Source organism: Nematolebias whitei, chromosome 2, assembly GCF_014905685.2.
Source record: "Nematolebias whitei isolate Nwh7 chromosome 2, NemWhi1, whole genome shotgun sequence".
Lineage (NCBI taxonomy): Eukaryota > Metazoa > Chordata > Actinopteri > Cyprinodontiformes > Rivulidae > Nematolebias > Nematolebias whitei.
In genome coordinates this window covers 20764207-20784666 of record NC_056499.1, presented here as the reverse complement: position 1 = coordinate 20784666, position 20460 = coordinate 20764207, and the positions used below count along the sequence as shown (strand labels likewise).

The window sequence follows — 20460 nt, the reverse complement described above, 5'->3', positions numbered from 1 at the left end:
AGACAGACAGACAGACAGACAGACAGACAGACAGACAGACAGACAGAGAGAGATAGAGATAGAGATAGAGATAGAGATAGAGATAGAGATAGATAGATAGATAGATAGATAGATAGATAGATAGATATTATTGCCAAGTACATTTGCACATACAAGGATTTTAGTGAGAGGTTAGAAAAGGCAAGCCTGTGATGTTAAAGCCACCGGTTGAACTCCAGAGACCCCCACCCTCAGGTCTACAGGCCTCCACCCTCATTTGCTCCACTCTGGGCCCCTGAGCAAGACCCTTAACCCCCACAGGTGCTCTCCCGGTGCCTATATAGATGGCAGCCCTCTGGGATTCTCAGATAAATTTCCACATTAGGGATTAATAAAGTACGGTATATGTTTTGTTTTGTTTTTATTTTGCTTTGGGGTCCCGGTGTGACACAAATACTTTAAAATTAAAAAAGTTCACATAAACAAAAAAATAAATATGTTCATTCCACACACAGGATCTAATTGGAGAGCATTAGCTGCGCATGAACTGAAACATCACGAGCGTTCACTGTACTGGCATTTTTCTGTCATGGACATTTATTTCTTTATTTTAACTATTAGATAGAAAAGCTTCTAAAATATAAGTTTTCTGTTATGGTTATGAACAGATTTTTTAAATTTTTTTTATTTTATGTTTGGTCAAAGATATAAAGAGCCCTGCAGAAAAACCAAAGAGCTGTAGATGGCAGACCCCAACCTAACAGAAGAATAATCGGTTCTGAAATGTGTACGCACATACGCGCACACTCACAAACACACATGCACACACACACACACACACACACACACCTTACATTTTGTTGGTGTGCAACTCAATATTAGCTCTTTGACTGTATCTGCTCAAACACAACTTTAAAGTTGCACCAGCACTCAATGACATGAAGACCAAACATAGACCCAAACATCCTGTCCCAACAACAACAACAACAACAACAACAACAACAGCAACAACAACAACCCAACAGCAGCAACACAGCCAGCCCTTCCCCACCTGAAACCCCACCGCTCTCCCTTCTCAACCTGTAAACTGAGTGCAGCCACACCTGTCAGGGTTCATACCTGCTTCAGGGGACTCCACCTAATTTGGGCTGGCAGCAATAAATGTGCAGGGGCAGAGGAAGGGGGAGAGCACAAGTGCACACACGCATCTTTACTCAGCAGTACAGTGGTGAGATCTTGTCAGACAGCTAGAAACGTTAACAGGTGGTGTTGCAACTTGTGGGAAAAGTTCATGATTATCAGTCGTTGCTAAAACAGACAATCGTTCTGCGAGCAAACACTTAAAACTTTATGAAAACCTGCTGCAGCTTCAAACATTTAGAAACAATGAGATTAAACTCATTGCTCTCCGTTTCTTACAGCACATTTGTTTGATTGTTGCAGGTCCTCACCTGGTACCCTTGGAAGAAGCCGAGGATGTCTTTGACCCCGGTGTTGTAGGGCAGCCCCTGCATCCTCACCAGGGCACCTGGCTGAGGCAGCACAGAGGACGCAGCGGCGACAGGATGGTGGGGCTGAGCTGCAACGGCTGCTGCCATGGCTCCGGGTGGGGCTGCAAAGTAGCCAACTGTGGAGGGAGACACCGGGGGGCTGGAGGACCAACAAAAGGAGGACACACAGAGAATATAAGTGAGAAGTAAATACAAGAGGAGCGTTTCCAGACTGTTGAAGCTGAACTGACCTGGGGTAGTAAGCTGTGTAGTTCATGTTCATGTAGAGATGTGGCTGAGGGGGGTAGTAAGCCAGAGCATGAGCGGAGCTGTGTACAGTGGTCTGAGGGGGTCTGGGAGCAGCCAGTAGAGGGGGCTGATAAAGAGCAGCCTCAGAGAGAATAGCAGGAGGAGTGGGGAAGGCAGCGTAGGCTGTGGGCGGAGAAAGACCTACAGAAAAAAAAAACATTTAAAGATAGCTTCATCAGTTTATTTGAGTCCTCAGTGAAGTCATTTATTATGAATTTAAGGTGTTTTAGAGCTGTTATGACAAACTGTAAACTTCTGATCACAACTATATTCACAAAGACTATAATGTCCTTCAAGTTGTCATCCTTTCCGTGTGGACATCCAGATCATGGCACGGACATATTTACATGCAAACAGCCTCTATGTGCTGTGGCAGTTGTGCTTTTAATGCCAACTCTATGGTGGCACAACAGAGCTGGATTAGTGGAAAATTAACAGCTTCTAATTCAATTCATCTAGTTAAACTGTAAATAAAAGAGCAAACACCGTTAAAACAATTGCTCGTTAATAAGACACCTACATCAATGTTCAATATGAAACTACCTTTTTGTTCCAGTCTAATTTCTAAAAGCAGAAATGGCAGATTTAAGCTGGAACAGAGCAAAGTGCAGTTAGGAGGGGCTTTCTGCTCGGCTGTCACACTTTTGTTGTTGTTTAGATGGTAAACAAGAAGCAGTGAAGAGTGAGGTCGCTAAATACTACGCGTTTCTACCAGCAGATGATGATCATGTGATCAGGTGAAATATTTATCTGAAAAACAGCTGTTGATTACTACAGCCAAGGTCGAAGGATTTACAAGTAATCACTCAACTATTTCAGAAAAGAAAGCAAACTGAAAACATTTTACAGACTGTTTACAGTTTCACATATGTTGAATATTTTAGTCTAGAAGAAAGCAGGAAACAAAGTAAAGGAGTTGTCTCCTAAGTGTAGATGTAAATCTTGACAGATTAATACAAGCGATACTCCGATGTCCCCCTTCACTGAAGGATTTAAACAGTGAATGTTTGCAGCTTTCGAGATTAGTGTTTTTCCGGACTGGAAGTGAACAGGGAACACAAGTAACATTTTTAGTGCAAGATATTCAAGTGGGTAGAAGTTTCACTGTGTAGATCAATGGAGACATCGTTTCTGTTTTATATATTTTTGCTTGTCTGAGGCAGAGTGACGGATCCTGGCAAGTGAAGGGAGAAATTTTATCCAGCACCAGGTGCAATGGCAGAGCTAGGGGGTGGCCAACGGTGGCGTAGGCCACCATAAATTATTCTTCGGCAACCCCAAAGGCCACCCCAATCTTTTGAGTAAACTACTTTTCAGCAATATAAAAACTTGAACGCATAGTTTCCTTAAATGATCAGAGTGGGCAGTTTGTCTATACGTATGACTGTGGCCATCTTGGATTTTCAGATGGCAACCCAATTTTTAATAAGAAACTTTCTTACACCTAGGTGCAAACACACACCAAAATGAAAGATGGTACCTTGCTTATTGTTAAAGTAATCAAGCTCACAAGACAAACAGAATTTCCAATTCCCCTCTTTTCTCCACGATGGGGGACAAAAGTATCCTTGTGATAACTAGGTACTGCTGGGGAAAATAGCAGGAGATGAGGGTAACCTACAGGGAAGCTTGCAGGGTGGAGGGGAGAGGCCACTGCGGTTCAGGGTTCCTCCCATCAGAACAATGCTCATTTCCTCCGTGGAGCACTGGAAGACCTCAACATAGCGATCCTTCATCATCTGTTTATGGCACTTTTGGGACACCAGGAACGCCTTGTCAGGTGACTTCATCTGGATGAAGGCGTCCCCCGAGGGCCGACCCTGAAAACACAGAGGAAGAAATAAAAGTTAGAAGTAGCATCACAAGTATGAACATTTCTGCCACAAGTAAAAAGATGTCAAGTTATTTTTGTGAGGAACATGATATGTTAAAAATATCAGGACAAACTACACTGTAATAACTTATTTGAAGAGATACGCGAGATGAATGGTTTGGGCAGTTTACTGTACTCATGAGCCCAACTCATCTCACCTGCTGGTTAAGGACCATGTGCACGCCGTGAGGTTTAATGTCAACTGTGTGCTCGCCCATGAAGTCCAGGATATCTTCGATGCCGGCTGTGTATGGCAGACCACGCAGGCGCACGCAGTCTCGGATGCTGCTGGACGTCGGCAGGAAGGGAGGCGTGGAGAGGACCGGCAGAGATACCATAGGTGAAGGAGGCAGCGTGGAGATCAGAGGTGTGGACATGTAACGATTCAGGACCTGACAAACACAAAGTTCATTTACCTCTTGTTAAAAAAATAATCATTGCATGAAACAAGACAAACTGGAAAACACTAGAAAAAAAAACAAAAAAACAACACACTTAAACCAGAGCCCCGGCCAATATTATCTGTAGGGCCAATGTTTTAAACTGATATAGCCCTTTGGGGACCTATCGTATCGGTGAGAATTGTCCCATTATTAGCCGATATCAGCACTTCTAATTTTCACCCTTAAAATGCTGGAACCAGCCGTAACTATATAATGCATCCAGCAGAGGGTGAGTGAAGACTACTTTCAAGTTGTTGCTCTTCACTTAAGTTTCACTTTCAGGGCAGCCGGAGCAGGGAGCAACTGTGTAACGTATTTTGCTGATCAGAGCAAGGTAAGTTTAATTTAACTGATCTGTAGAATAAAAAAAAACATCAAAAATAATAAATTCTCTTCAGTCCTTCAACCCACTTATCATTAACTACATGTCTCTCAAGTTAGCAAGCTAACGTTTAGATAACCTATCATGGACTATTGACTTGTAAAATTTTAGCCAGTACAATAAATTTAACATAGAGGTAATAAACTAACTAATATATCAGTGTTAGTAACATTATTTGTTATCCTCAATGAAATGCTTCGTTTGTCTGAAATCTTTACTTTTCAGAAAAAATAAGAAATAAATACTCAGCTGCAGTCAATACTAACTGGGCCTTCACCATACTGCATGTGACTGACTGTTGAAACAATGAACAAGGAAGGGTGTTTCTTTGTTTAATTTAAAGTAATACACTTGATAGCTTTATGGTGAATAGTGGAGGATAGAAAATGTGAACGCACGTTAGTAAGACCGTTTTTATGACCAGTGCACCACTTGTAAACCTACTGTGGAACTACGTACATAGGTGGGTCTGATTTGCTTAGCTTCGTGGTTGCCAACAGCTGGGCTAAATAAAAAAGCCCCGCTCCACTCGCTGTTTTCTTAGATTCTTGGGGGTGGACAAAGCTCAAAAATTTCTAGCCATTATATCAATTATCAGCGATCACCTTCCCCTCCCAATATCGGTATCGGAGATAGCCAAAAATTCCATATTAGTTGGGCTCTACTAAAAACAATATAAAGACGGTCTGTTTGGGTTTGCTATGACAATGATTGTAGAGAGACCAGGGAAGCAGCTGCTATAAGTTGATTTTATATCAAATAAGACCTCAGATAATCATGAACATGGGCACATCTGAGGCTAAACTAGAACACCATACTTCAAAGTTGCATTCTTCATATTTCCTTTTCTTTTATTGATTTTTTATTTACAGTTTTCAAACCTTTCTAGAAATACACAATAAATCCACAAAATCCGTTCTTTTATTTAAAGGGCCCACAGAATAACTCACCTGTTGCACCTCAGCGGCAGTACTTCGAAACAGCTCGATGTAGCGCTTCCCCAGGACCTGCTTGTGTTTCTTTAGAGCGTTCTGAGCATATTCCTCACAAGAGAAGAGCACGAAGGCGTCACCGGTGGGCCGTCCATCGGGGTACTTCACAAAGAGCAGACCCTCAGCCCCGTCTGTAACTGGGCTCTCTGGGCCGAGGAAAGTCAGCACTTCCTGTGGTGTAACAGTGAATGGCAGCCCTCGCATCCGTATGATCACCTGGTTCTCCTTAGACAAGAACTGAGCCACCTCGTTAGATGTTCCTGAAGTCACAGAGAAGTTGGTATTTCAGACACATTTTACTCACAGATGTGATATTTATCGCCTGTCGCCATAAAGTTTGTGTTCTAGCAAATATAAAAATGGCTATAACTGACAATTTCACAGATATCAAGCTAAAAGCTGGTGTGGAAATAGCCAAGACTCATCCCCAACACAATCTGAGCACTAACGGATCACACAAGAACTTTGAAACTTGGGCATGCAAGGCAACATGCATTCTTCAAGAAAGGCCAGTTTTTATGTATGCATTTTCTGACTTTATTCTATTGGTTCAGCTTCCCTGTTTCAGCTTATTTCATGGAGAGTGTGTAATTTTGTCAATTTGTTCACTGGTGTAAGTCAATTTAAACTTAACATGCATCTCATATGAAATGGTGCAAATCTTTGTTGTTAAACCAACATCTGCTGATTCCACATTTTATCCTGATTAAACACTCAGTTCTGTTGTGTTGCAGCAGTTATAAATGCTCTTTTTGGAAGGAAAAAAACAAAAAAACCTATAGTTGAAGGGGTTGAAAAGGGAAACAGACATGAAGCAGCTTACTGAGCTGACAGAAGCAGATAACCTGCTCATGGTTGTTATGAAGACAACAAATGAGGCAGCACTCTGTTCTCGGTTGTATAAAGTTGATGACTGTCCTCTCTCGATCACGCACAGTCTCACCTGCTTTGGTGTTGAACAGGAGTGCTTTAAATCCTTTTATTTTATTTTATTTAAAGTATTATAGTTTTAAATTTGTTAATGCCCTGCTGTGAAACCAGTTACAAATTGCACAAATGTCCCTTTCAAATAACAGCCAAGTCATGAAATAAAAACAGAATCTGGTTACAAGGAAAGAGGCAAGTTTGTTTGCAGGTAAAGTCGCACTGACCGCCGCCCAGCGACGTGCACAGACACAGCTCGCTGAACCAGGTCTATGTTTTCAGAAAACTATTAATCGACATCACATTACAAATCTGCATGAGGTTTTCTGTGTATATTACAAGCGATGCAGTTTATTAACAATTTGTATTTTACATAACATATTCCTTTGATTTTGTACAAGATTTTAAGCTAGAGTTAAAACTAACAAAAGATGGAAAAATATTAGGGATGCACGATATTGGATTTTTGGCCGATAACCGATATCAGTACCAACATTTTTTTCCCCTAGACCCACTTACAGAGACTACATAGCTTTCTCTGCTGTGGAATTAAAATTCTACATTATTCTGCATGGTCTTTGTCAGTTTGACCTGCTACCAAATGAAGATGTTAAAAAAGGGCTGAAAATGATGTAACACTTCAACTTGGATTATTTATTTATTCATGACATTTACTCTCTCCAACACAATGACCACACTTGAACAGTGCAAATTGGTAAATTTTCACAAATCTAAACTCAACGGTGCGTGACGTCACAACGTTGTACTGGCACTGCAGGCATCCTTGTCACAGGGTTGTCGTACAAAAACAGCACCTTTTATATTGGTGAGTTATTTTGATGGAATGGCCCATGTCCGATATTTAACTTTATTTAACTTTAATAAACTTTATTTAACTTTAACGATATTTAAATTTAACTGCAAATAAAGAATAAAGCCTCAAACTGGAAGTAATCCCATCCGGTCGTGGTAAACAAGCAATGATGTCACAAAGTAAAACAAAATAAACATGTGAAGTAAGTTTTATTTAATAATCAAGCTGATAGAAACCGAATCAATAAATCTGAATAGCTCATGGGTTTGAAGTGGATTTTTGACTTTTAAAATGTAAAAAACAACAAATCCTCTGAGTCACAATATTAACATTTCATTTCCTGAAACATTGTTGACTCACACTGCAGATTATGTGCTGTGCACTTTATTCCTATTTACTGCTTCCATTTGCATTAAAAACAATCTGTCTGATTTGTTTGTTTAAAGTCCAGCGTGCCTTCGATCTGTGATGATGTCCACTCGTCTGTGTAAAGTCCAGGGTCTGATTAGCAGCCACTGTAAGGTATCTGCTGGGAGTGTGTGTTTTCGGTCTGCTATCTTTGTCCTGCGTTACTGAGGGCTGCTGCTCAATGATCCAGAAGCCCCGAGTTGTGCCTTTGTCTTTTCACACCCCCTCTGTAACAGAACAGAGTCTGTCCTTTCACTACATGTCTGCCCCTCACTGCCCCATGGGAGTGGAACCCAACAGGTGAGCTGCTCTGAGCCCAGAGTGAGATTTCTCTCCAACTGGCCCCAGAGGGGTTGGCCTTAGGACGAGGAAGTGAGGAGGGGTTTTGGCAACGGAGGGGGGGCACGGAGGGGACGATCATTACAAAGTGTCTTTTATTTGTCTAATAATGGCCGCCAGAGAATCACTGGGGTGAGGCAAAGACACACAGGTAACAGAAGAACTACAGAGCTGCACCTTTACAGACACACAGTGTGCGCGCGCGTGCATGTGTGTGCGAGGGAAGACGGAAAGGCAAAAATAATCTGAAATCTGACCTCCAGCAATCTTGAGGAATTCCTCTCCTGTGGCTTTGTAGACCTAAAAAAACATTATTCAATCATAAGTTGCAATTTATTTCAAGGTAACACACATCTTGTGCATTCTAAATGAATATGGTTAGGCATATTAAAATATTTCAAAAGAACACAGTCAACATGTTTGAAGTTAAAGTAATAAAATAATACTTCAAATGTTTTTTAATGGGGTTCTGGAAAAAAAATTAAATATTTTATTTGTTGGTAGTCGCTTATTGAACCTCAATTTGAAGAAATAAGAGTTTGATTTTGACCAGCTTGATGAGCTAATGGCCAGTCAAAGTCAGGCCAAAACCAAAATAGACTGTAATCATATTTAAACAACACTAATATGTCAACAGTTTATGCAAATGTAATTTTATACACGTCATCTTTGCCTGAAACAATTACTCTGGTAGAAATAATACAGTATTCCTACCAGAAAAGCTCCAGCTAGTTGCTTAAAAACTGAGTAAATAACCAAATACCGTATTTGTCGCCCTATAAGTCACAAGTTTTTTTCATAATTAGCATGCCCTGCGACTTATACGCCGAAGCGACTTATTTATGGATTTTTTTCCACATATTTATAAACCAATTTTTGGCTGAGATGACCATTTTAATTTATTCTGACTGGAAATATTGAACACTACTATTTTCAGCTGCTAGATGGCATTAAGAGTAGTATGGCATGCTGTTGTATCATGTAATAGGCAAAAGTGGCTATTAATGACACAATCTGCTTGCCATAGAATGCCACAGTCGTCTGCCAGGAGCAAACGTCAAATCAGCTTAATTTCACTGCGCCGCCCAGGCGAAATGCAGCTGGTTTGACCATTGAAGTGCATTTTTTAAGTAAAAGTTAGACTGAGACACACTTTTACTATAAAGTCGAGCAAACAAATAATTGTTTTAAGGTGCTTATCTTGTTAAATTTCAAAGAAATGGACAATGAGTCGCCCTCTGCGCGTTCATGTTTCCATGTATCGGGTTTTGAAATACAGCTGATTTGACTGTCAAAGTGCATTTATTAAAGAAAAGTCAAACAGACACACTTTGGCTATAATTTCGTAATTTCAAGCAAACAATTGTTTTTAGGCGTTAATCTTTTTAAATTCTAGTTAAAGTCCTCCCGTGCACGCCCCTGGGGCCGCCATTTGGCAGCTAAATGCTTTTTGGCACACCGGCCCACATTTCCGGGTTCGGCCCACATTTCCAGGTTGTCAGTGGTGACGCATACCAAACGCGATGCGTTAGCGGTGACGCATAATAAATGCAACGTATTTATGGATCTTTTTCACTTTATTAGACATACTTGGACTGACGCGACTTATAGGGCGGTGTGACGGTACGGCGGAAAATTGGGTAATAAAAACTGACGGGTTTAAAGGTTTATAAAATGGCGTTTGCATGAGCATCTCAGAAATTCTTGAGACTGGAGAGGTTTTAGGATGACAGGAATTCCTTTTGCTCATGGCCACAATCAGATTAGCCGTTAGCGCTTCAGTGCATTCAGAATCTAAACAATTCTCATGTAACTTGTTTGTTCAGAATCGTTCTACAGAAGCCCACTTCACAAGTTTGAACTGCAATATATTAAGTGTGGGTGTTTTGGTCCATCTCTTGATGATTTATTCAATTTAGATCATTAAAAATAATAGGAGTTAAGAAATCAACACTAAAACCAACCTCAATGTATCGGCTGCCCATGTGGTGTTTGTGGCGCTCCAGAGCCAGGTCTCGATGTTCGGAGTTGATGAAACGAACCAAGGCTTCCCCATTCCTCCTCCCCTGAGCATTCAGACACAGAGCCACACCACCCCTGACACACAAGAGCACACACCTGATGCAAAAAAACTAGATTTTTTTTTAATACAAGTCTACAGTTGATTTTAAGATTAAAAAAACGTTTTTCATTTGAGCCTTTATATATACATGATTAAACTCTGTTCCGAGTTGGAAGAAACTACTTAAAAGAGTAAGAAAGACACCTACTTGGCAATATTAAGTCCTTTAAAGAAGCGAGCGATATCTTGGTCTGAGGACTGCCATGGAAGCCCTCGAGCTCTGATCACCGTCTCACTGTCCACAGGTTCTGTCTTGCTGCTGCACAAATCATGAGAAGAAAAAACATTTAGAAGATTCTAAAATGAGTGAACGAAGAGGGCAACAAATGAGCACAAATAATGCGTATTTCTGCAGATAACTGGGACTTTTGATTCTCTGTAAGGTTGAGGTAGTCGTCCTCAGCCAGCAGACAGGGGCCACTCACAGTAAGTGTTGAACAAAGTAAAACACTGTCATGGTTAAATGTCAGAGGGTTGGCAACGCGATAGGCTTAAGGCTTTCTGAGAGCTTCAGGATCTGCTGCACCGCTACGAAATATCCAGGTAAGCACTTGATGGCAAAGTTGGACTGCCTTAATAGCACACTTGTGGTTTTCATGATGCTGTAATTAATGCTCAGAGCCCAAGGTCTGAGATCTGAACCCAGCTGAAAGGAGGGGGGAGGAGGTGTCGACCTTTAAGCAACGCTGCTGGCTGACAGGTGTGGCAGCAGCACAGAAATACAAGATACTTTAAGTACGAAAACATTTCTACACACCATGTGCCCGAGTCAAACTTGCACATCACCGTTTCCATGCAGGAGAATTTGTGACCTGAAAAACAACAAAACACCATTTAAACGTGTTCTTGGACGACTGGGTTTGAAAACAATGTTTTATTTGTTTCGTGTAACGTAGCGGTTGGCAGAGTAGCTTTTGAACCCTCTGCATTCCTGCAACTAATCACACCCACAGACAAACTTGGCTGCTATTAAGAGGGTAAAGCCCGAGGGGATGGTCGAGTTGGAACACTTTGGATTAAAGTTAGATTTTTTTTAGCACAGTAACACACCTAGCTTGAGTTTACATCTGTCCATGCAGCCAGATAATGTCTAGCAGAGTAATAATAAAGTATTGATTTTTCTGCAGCACACTATTAATAAGCAATACATTATTTATTCAGTGTTATTTGTGTGAACAGAAAGAATATTCCAGTTTTCAAGCATGAGAAAAGATTTTGATAGAGCAGTCACAGCGCTCATTTATTACTGCAGGATACAACAGAGGGTCACTGTACAGCTCTTTAACTCGACCGCTCTCATTTCAGACTTTAGGATGAGCGACTAACTGCAATGGAAAATGTAAACCATTTCATTAGGTTACTTACTGTAGGGCTCAGCCAAGAGGCAGAGCATCAGCTGCACCATGCTCCTCACCTCCCTCACCCCTATCATCTGCTCCGACACAGCGGGGAGACCAACATCTGCACACACATTAAGGCTGACCACTGTTGGTCATTATTCTGATTTTCTATAACCTTTCATTATATGTTACTGGGAAACTCACGAGCCTACAATTTGTGGATTAGAAGATTTGAAGTGAACTGGTAAATAAATGCTTCAGTGGTGCATATTTTAAACACATTTCTGATGGTACAGCAGCGTGAAAGGATACAATCCAACATGGAGGTGAGTGCGAGCTTCTGCACAGGGCCTGCGTTCGGGCAGCATTTGTGAAACTCTTTCCTCATGTCGAAAAATGAAAAGAAACATTCAGGTAGCACCAGATTCTGGACAGGAAGACATAAAAATAAAATTAGTAAGTGTGAACTTTAAAGATACAAACTCAGGATCTAATGGGAAGATGATGAACAAAAGATTTTTTCAAAACAGAAGCGCAAAAAGGAAACAAAAAAATGTTTTTCCAAAGTCCGACCGAATTCAACAAATCCATTTTTAGATCTTAAACAGTACTAAATAAAAACAAATTATAAATGATGTTGCACTATTATGAACCTAACAGAAATTGATATTTCATGGAAGTGCACCGAAAAATGTTACATAAAACATGTTTAAATATATTTTTATTTTTGTTTTGAACCTAATGAGCAGAAGACAAACACCGTTTGTAGTTTAAAAACTAAATGACCTTTTTGGAGGCTTCTGGGTGGAGGGCCTGTCGAACGACAAGTGGACTGTTCACCAAGAGAGTGCAAGAACTTCTGCCGAGACATTTTACTTCAGATGACACAGACTGCTGAAACTGTTAAAAAAATTAAAAATAAAGAAAGAGGGAGACATGTGTAAATATGGAAATGTTATTCATATTCATTACAAAATTCCATAAATATAATCCTATAAACAATGTCAATGAGGAAAATAAAATACAAGGAATAAAAGATTATATATCACTTTTATTTAAGAAAACATTCTGTAGCTGAATATTGAGGTGTAGTATTAGGCCTGTCACAATAAACAATAAATCAATTAATCGCAGGATGAATTAAAATGAAGTTGATAATTTTCATTAATCAGCTTTTTTGTTTCTTCGTGTCGCTCTCTCTTTCTACTGAAGACAATGGATGACAAAAAGGCTCAACTCTGGTGCTCATTACTGACTCTTCCCTTTCTCTTTTTTTCCTCTTTTCTTTAAAATTTGTTAATGATTTGAAAAAATTGCAAAATTGCGTTTTTGGATCGTTAAAAGCAGCTAAGCTGAGAAACTAAGCTACGGGCTAAGCTAACAGGTTGACCTCAGTGGAAAAAAAAAACTCTGTCTTGTCGAAGCTCCAAAATTCACGGTTGAAACCCGTGCCTTCGTGTAAAAAGTTGTTTTTCTCTGCAAAAAGAAGCTGAGAACTTGTTTACTGATTTTTTTTATTAAAAGCTTTGTGTGAAAAATGCTAAAATTAAGAGATCAAACCACATCGAGCATCTGCCATTTTGAGAACTGAAAAAAAGGAAGGAGAGACAGCCCATGTCACGACAAGGGGCCTCAATACCATTTTCTTGGGAGACACTGCTCGCTCCCTCACTATCCATCCTTCGGTTCAAACAGTCTTATACTGCCATCCAGAGGTTAAAAAAAAAAAAAAAAAAGGTACAACAAAACAAAAACAAATTACCAACATTTCTTCTTAAATTTGACAATAATTACCAATTATTGTCAAATTTCAAACAATATTATCGTTTAGCACAATAATTTCTGAGACAATTAATCGCCCAGCAAAATTTGTTATCATGACAGGCCTATGTAGTAGAGTCACAGAGTAAATGTGGATTTAAGGACAAACAAGTGAAAGTAGTGTTTTGTTTGACATTTCACTGTTTCTCGTCAGGAACCGGGCATGTCTAACAGGTTTTAGTGTTTGTCCTGTGAAGGAGGAAAACAACAAAAGAAAGGAATGATTACACCACCAACAACTGGGATCACAGATTCTCTTTACATGAGAGCAAAACCTAACCCATACAAGTCTGACTGGCTTCAGCCAGGCCTAAATACCAGCCTCTGTCACACATTCATGTTCAAAACATGTTCAAGCAGCCCAGCTGCTCCTGCTCCGCCAACTTAATGTTGAACGGCTGACTGAGATCATGTCTCCACTGTTAAAACATCAACGTGAACAAGATGTTTAAAACTTGTTGTGAGGACATTTGACAAATCAAAGATAAGATGTTTTTTGAGTAAAAATTTGTTCTGGCTGAATCTGAAGACATTACAAAAGATATTTGATGAATCTATTTAGGCTGTATTTATTCACATACAGTACAACCTGGATGTGGAAAAGCAACACAGATCACTACATTTTATCTGAAACTTCTTGTAAGGTCCTCAACACAGTGGGATGTAAGACTTCAGTAAGCATTTTAAAAAGATCAATTTTACCCATTTTCTTCTCAGAAACACTGAAAGAACCTGTGGACCATCTGGATATGATGAGACCACCTTAAACTCTGATACCGACTGGTTCAAATGGCCGCTGGTGCTCTGACAGGCCTTCAGACGGAGTATTAAAGCTACATGTTGAGGCACGCTCCAGACATTTGACAGCACCAACCATCCAACAATGGAGAAAATAAAGTTTCAGCATTTAGAAGAAAATGAGGTTTAGGATGACTTGATAAAACTTGCAAATGAAAGACAGGAAAAAAATGAACCGCCCGTTTATTTCCAGCTGGTGCTATAAACAGAAAACTACTTTCAAATTGTATTTGTGTAAAATAATTTAAATGCTGCCTTTCTTGAATCATAAAATATCCTAATAAATTCCACAATTTAACAAAGTTAAGTCAAGTCCTCTGGGCAGATTCAAAAAATAAAAAAAAACTTGTTGAAACGTTTCATCTTTTATCCAAAATACTTCTTCAGTCTTTGAGTCGTTGCACTAAACTCAGTCTTATAAGTAGCACCTTCTCATTGTGGATCAACCAGTTTGTTGTTGACAGCCAGAACTAGTTGTTCAACTGATAAAGGAGGACCATCAGCCGAACAATTGGTTAGCGCCCTGATGGCCGCTTGCTATTCACAGAGGGCTGAGTGATATTATCAGTAACAGCATTCGTCAAGGTGCATGCTCAGCCATCCACATAAAAAAAATCCCAACAATGTTCACTCAGGTCATCTGGACAGTTGCTTTTTTTGTTGAGAGACGTATCACCCTCCATCCGAAGGGCTTCATCAATCTGAGAAGTGACAAACAAACTGTTTTCCCCACTATGCAGTGCACTCCTACAGTGGACCAACCAGTCTGCTGGTAACAACATTGTAAGAGGGGGACAGTTGAACACGGAGGCCTCCACCCGTTTAATGGACGGGTTCTTTACACAAAGATGGCTTCCTTCACTCCTCTATCAAAAACATTCCACTCTATCAAAGATGGGAACATCTTCATCCCTATGATCCACTATGAGAAGGTGCCATTTATAAGACTGAGTTTAGTGCAGCTCCCCAGACTGAAGATGAGACGAAACATTATTTTTTGAATCCGTCCAGAGGACCAGACTTAACTTCGTTTTATTTTTCTACCTGGATTATTGAGCATGCATCAGGAAAGTTCCACAATGTTCTAAAACATCTTAGATGTGACTGTGTTTCAGAGAAAAACAAGATGTGAAGAGGACACGAGAGGTGCTGTCAACCTGTGGTACAAATACAAGCTCAAGAGCTCATCAACAACGTCTGCATGGTCCGAATGTGAAATTGACTTGGTATGAGGACACCAGAACCACCGAGGGGAACAAAACTTCTGCACTGTTTTTTTTTATTACCACCCCAACAAACTGAGTAAGTCGACTTCTGTTAATACTGCAAACAACCCAGAAAATAAATAAATAATAAAGCAAACCAGTAAACAAGCTTTAAAAATTATGGGAAACAAGAAAACCACCTCTGAAAATTAGATTTATTTTTTAGCAAGGCCAGTTTCTTTAATTCAAAATGCAGTTCCTAGTTTTGAATTCCCCGTTTTGGTATTTATGTTAAGTTTCTGCACGAGGCCACAAAAAGTACTTTTTTTTTTTAAAGTCAGCTACACGTTCATTTTAATTCATGTGCATTTTATTGTACAAACAGTAAATACTGAAATCCAAAACTACGATACTGCAAAAGTTTTATAGATTAACACACTTGAAGCTCAGCCATACAGCCCAATTCCATTATTTACAGTGATAACAGGCCTGGTGTTTGCTCATAGCTGTACATACAACTCCACCTTGGACTATTACTAAAGCTAGATTTCTGAGAAAAGCCTGTGTTAAAGAAGAGGGTGGGGACGCTTCTTCTCCTTTTCTCTTCAGCATCAAAACACACAAACTATGCAAACAAGCTGAACAGAAGACAAATCCATCATTGAAAACCAGATCCAGGAAACTTTAGAAATTAATTAAATAATAGACCACCTTAAACTGGCAACGCTATTTTCAATGACCATGTGAAAAAAAGTAATCTCTTCAACAGAAAAGGACACGTTGTGTAATATATGAAGTACAAAATGGTGAAACTCTGAGTCCTGCTGTCAAAATGATGCACATCATGAGAAAAAAAAACTAAACTTGAAATTTGGTGATTTCTTTACACATCAGCATTTCATGTCACAACCTCCATCACAGTTTCAGTATGATCACACGACAGTTTCATCAAACACAATGGCGCTCGCTCCCTCTGAAGGGCATTTCCAGAGACAAGGGGGAGGAAGTGGCCTTTGCTCATGGTTCTATCAAAGTGTGCTTCAGTGGAGCTGGATTAGTTGTGTGCAGAGGTGAGGTAAGGTGGTGGTGGCTCAAACAAACTGCGATAAGAGAAGCAGGGAGTGTTCAGGCAATCCATGAGGGCAACTGTTTATACACACGCCTGCACCACAGTGCAGTTTCTGACAGCGTGTTCGACTGGATCATTGTGGTGTAGTAACTGTTTTGTTCCTGAATGTTTCAATAGTTGCTTTTGTTTTGATCATAGCGGTCTTTAAAAAGACACTGCTGTTGAAATATGGCTGCCTTTGCATCTGACAACTAAAGCCAATAGTCTACCTGCAATGAAAACCAAATCCAGTAATCAACATCTCGGGCTAAGATCCAAAACTGTGAAACATTTGGATGCAAGAGCATAAACCCAACATTTCACAACAACGTCTATAAAATCTAAGATAACATGCAATTCTTCACAAGCGGTGACACGCTGTCAATGGCTCAACTAAAGACAAACCTATAACTCAGACAGTCAACAGAAAAAACACCTGTCCACTCTGAACAAATACAAGGAACTACAACTACGACAGAGAAACAAAGTATCTTTTTGAATGCGAGATCTCTTATGTACATTAAAATTTGCACATTATTATTATTTTTATAATCCAACCATTCGTCATCTTTACCTGCTTTTCCTTTCCAGGTTGCTATTTTTAAATGCAACACAAGCAGCATGATTTAGTAGTACTTTTCATTTTAAGAAACAGATTCTCACATGAAATTCAATTTTAAAAAGTAGGGTCTGCCATACCTTTAATGCACTAAAACAAAAAAATAATTGCTGTAAAAACTTGATTTTGTTCTTTAAAATGAAAAGACATGCACACTGGATCTTTGTGACACACCAACCTGATCTGATAATTGTGGGAAAATAAACAGAAGGTACTGAACATTTATTGGAGAGTATCCTAAAACCTAAATCAGCTGTTTTTACACATGCACAAAATGCACAAGATTTTGCAAAGCATTTCAATGTTAGATGGACCATTAAAAAATAAAAATGTTTGGAATATAACAAAAACAAAAAGGTTTATTTTGTTGTTCCAGATCTTAGATGTACAAGTTGTTTCCTTGTATTAATAAAAAGGTTGGTGCGAAGAGGAACCACGTCTAAAATAAAGAACTATGAGATTTATATTCCTAAATGACATTGTTGTGCAGCACTACCAAGAACAAGGATCAATTTATTTTCTTCATTGTATCAACAAGGATAAACTAATCTTAGAAGGACCAATAGTGAGGGAAAGTTACCAGTCACACAAAGGTATGAAAAGGACAAACTGATAGCTTGGGTTAATATTTGAAGGTTCAGCCCACAGTCTAACCTAAAGTGGCTGAAGCCTTACTCCATCTGCGAATGAGACTGAGTAATCCCAGGAAGTTCTCAGTTTTGAACATTACATTTTTTGTATAAATAATTTAAAAATTAACAAGATCATCCAAACAGACGTGTTAACGCATGCACCATATTCAATAATTTTCCCGATGAAAATGAAACCTTAACATTACAAAGGTTAAAAAGTGTACTTAATGCAAATATTCTGACCATGGTGGCTGAAAAACATGTTTGGCAACATAAACTCATGAAGACACACCTCCTGACAGAGGGAACCAGGAAAACAAACGTTCATGCTCAATAATCCAGGTAAAAAAAACTCCAACAAAGTTAAGTCAGGTCCTTTGGATGGTTTCTTCCAGAAACCATCTTATCGCCATCAAACTGGTTGACCCACTATGTGAAGGTGCCATTTATAAGACTGAGTTTGTTGTGGCTCCTCGGACTGATGAAGTCTTTTGGATGAAAGATGAAACATTTCAACAACCAAAAAACGTCCAGAGGATCTGACTGAACAGTTGTCACCAGGTGCTAATATATCTAAAAGGTCTTTGCCTTGGTGCTAATTTATAGAGCGCTCTTATTTTAAAGAGGTGCCCAAAGAGTCAAAAAGCAACAAAACTACTTGCCAAATATTAGCTGAAGCAAGTATCTTTAAATTAGTAGTAGCATGAATGAAAAATTTCTGCATAGGGGTTGCCACAAAAGACAAGAATGAAGAATTTGGTTAAAAGTTGGGATTGTGAAACACATTTAAAGACAGAGTCACTGACACAGCTACCCCAATTTGTTTTATTCTGGGTCTTTATTACGGCTGCACAACATTTGTTGTCATCATATAACATGTAACATCATAAACCTTATATTTCAAGTAGAATGCTAAGATTATACTTGGTCAGTCAGTCCAACAGACTCACAGGCCTTGATGCCCACGCCTGGTTTAGATGATGGTGAAACCAAAGAAAGTGAGGAAAACATGGATTTACAGCAATGATATAGTCATGGTTAAATTAAACAATAAGATCACAGATCGCAAGTTTATCTAATATTGTCCAGAAACTGTCCTAGAAACTGTCCAGATGACCTGACTGAAAAATTTTGGATTTTATACCTGGATTATTGAGCATGGACTTTGTTGTTTTTATCTAATATTGTGCAGCTCTAGTCCCTTAGAGGCATTTTAAACAACCACCATGAATTGATTCACATCTTCCTTGTCACAGTTAAAAGAATTGTCCATCAGGTAAAGGAATAAGTCACAATTAAATTGTATAACTACAAATAATCATATTAAAAAATATAAGTTTAATTTTATTTGGACAGTAATCACTGGATGTACAACCTTTGGAGTCAACCTGATTCAGAACGTTGTTTTTTTTTTACAGCACTCTTTACAAAACTCACTAATCAACTACAGCAAGCAAAAATATCAGTGACTCAATATTACAGGTATTGCACTAAAATTTATTGTGGTAGTAGCTTGGACTCATCTCTGTCTGAGCCTAAAAATAAAAATAAATTTAAAAAATCACGCAAGATCTCGGTTTGAACTTTGGCATTCAAAGTGGTGGACAAAACAATATCTTTACGTATAAATGTTTCTGTGCAAGATGTGACTTGTGCATAAAACATGCCAAGAACGCTCACAACAAATTTTACAATTACGTTTTATCAAACAATTAGTGCCTCATCATTAAACCTTTTACTTGTATTTGCCTCAGTTTTAGCACCAGATTTGGGGAAATGGTCGTAAAGGAAGTATCTCACTGGGTAGTGACAGGACACAAGACACCCCCACGATAGGTGAAAACCTACAAAGCAGAGACTAATTATATATATATATATGCACACAATTTTTTTTAATTAAGACTTTATAAACCCTTCCCACACTCTTGCTATGTTGGCATGTTAGCATGCTAACATGTTAGCATGCTAACGTTCTTTATAATGTTCTAAACTCCCTGAACGCCCTAAAAGAGCACAGCGAAAGAGGGCAGACAGATTGATGCTACGGTTACTTAGCCAATCAACACCCGGGGGCAGACTGGCCATCGGGAGCACCTTTCCTGGTTCGGGAAATGTCTCTGCTTGGTTCAGCTCAGTTTGGGTTAAGGCTCAGTTCGGGTCGCACTTGATTACCAGTATTTTAAATAAACAATTCATGCCACTCACTCTGGTATCTACCTCACTGAAGCTCCCACAGCAACGACTGGGAAAGACAGATCCCACCCCTGCTCCCTCCTTTCTCTTTCTGAGGCTGACACCCTCAGAAAGAGAAAGGAGGGAGGCTATGATTCGGCAATCACTGAGCAGTCAAGCCACCGGGAAACAATGTGTGCTCAATTTTACATTGAAAATCCGCAAAAGTGTGAGTCCGCGAAAGTTGAATCGTGAAGTATTGAGGAACTCCTGTAACATTCGCTAGGAAGTCTAGAACATCTGTCAATGTTCAATGGGTGCTCTCAGTTTCCTCGTGCGAGTTGCTTAAATTTTGAACATGCCAGAAAAATGTATGCAATGAATTTTCACTTAAAATACTCAAGAGTGTTTGGCAGGTGTCTGGAACCCATCTCAAGATCGCTTGAGCTGTACTTTGACCGATGCATGGGATCTCTGCTCTGACAGAAGACATATCTAGATCTTAAAAAAAAACATACCAATGATAAATAATTATTGAAGATGGAGTCAAGTCTGGATACAAAGTGAGATGGGTATGAAATGGGTGAATATAGTTTGGCAAATTATGGACATAAAAAAAAAAACAGTTTTAAAAACTCCAAAAAAGTTCAATCTGGTCCTCTGGACATTTAAAAAAAAAAAAAAAAAAAA

The 20460-nt window shown here is 39.3% G+C and overlaps 1 protein-coding gene across 1 annotated transcript in view; it reads right to left on the bottom strand.

Moving 5' to 3' along the window:
* The window catches only part of esrp2 (epithelial splicing regulatory protein 2), a 23999-nt gene extending 3950 nt beyond the window's left edge, over nt 1-20049 (bottom strand). Inside the window, exons 1-13 of the mRNA XM_037693748.1 lie at nt 19981-20049; nt 12202-12315; nt 11728-11842; nt 11441-11536; nt 10833-10887; nt 10224-10334; nt 9918-10050; nt 8211-8253; nt 5427-5728; nt 3810-4043; nt 3400-3598; nt 1721-1919; nt 1431-1629 (exon numbers count right to left, since the gene is read on the bottom strand). Of these exons, the coding sequence (XP_037549676.1) occupies nt 1431-1629; nt 1721-1919; nt 3400-3598; nt 3810-4043; nt 5427-5728; nt 8211-8253; nt 9918-10050; nt 10224-10334; nt 10833-10887; nt 11441-11536; nt 11728-11842; nt 12202-12315; nt 19981-20049 (1869 nt within the window). The remainder of the gene's footprint in view (nt 1-1430; nt 1630-1720; nt 1920-3399; nt 3599-3809; nt 4044-5426; nt 5729-8210; nt 8254-9917; nt 10051-10223; nt 10335-10832; nt 10888-11440; nt 11537-11727; nt 11843-12201; nt 12316-19980) is intronic.
* Nucleotides 20050-20460: the final 411 nt, after the last annotated feature.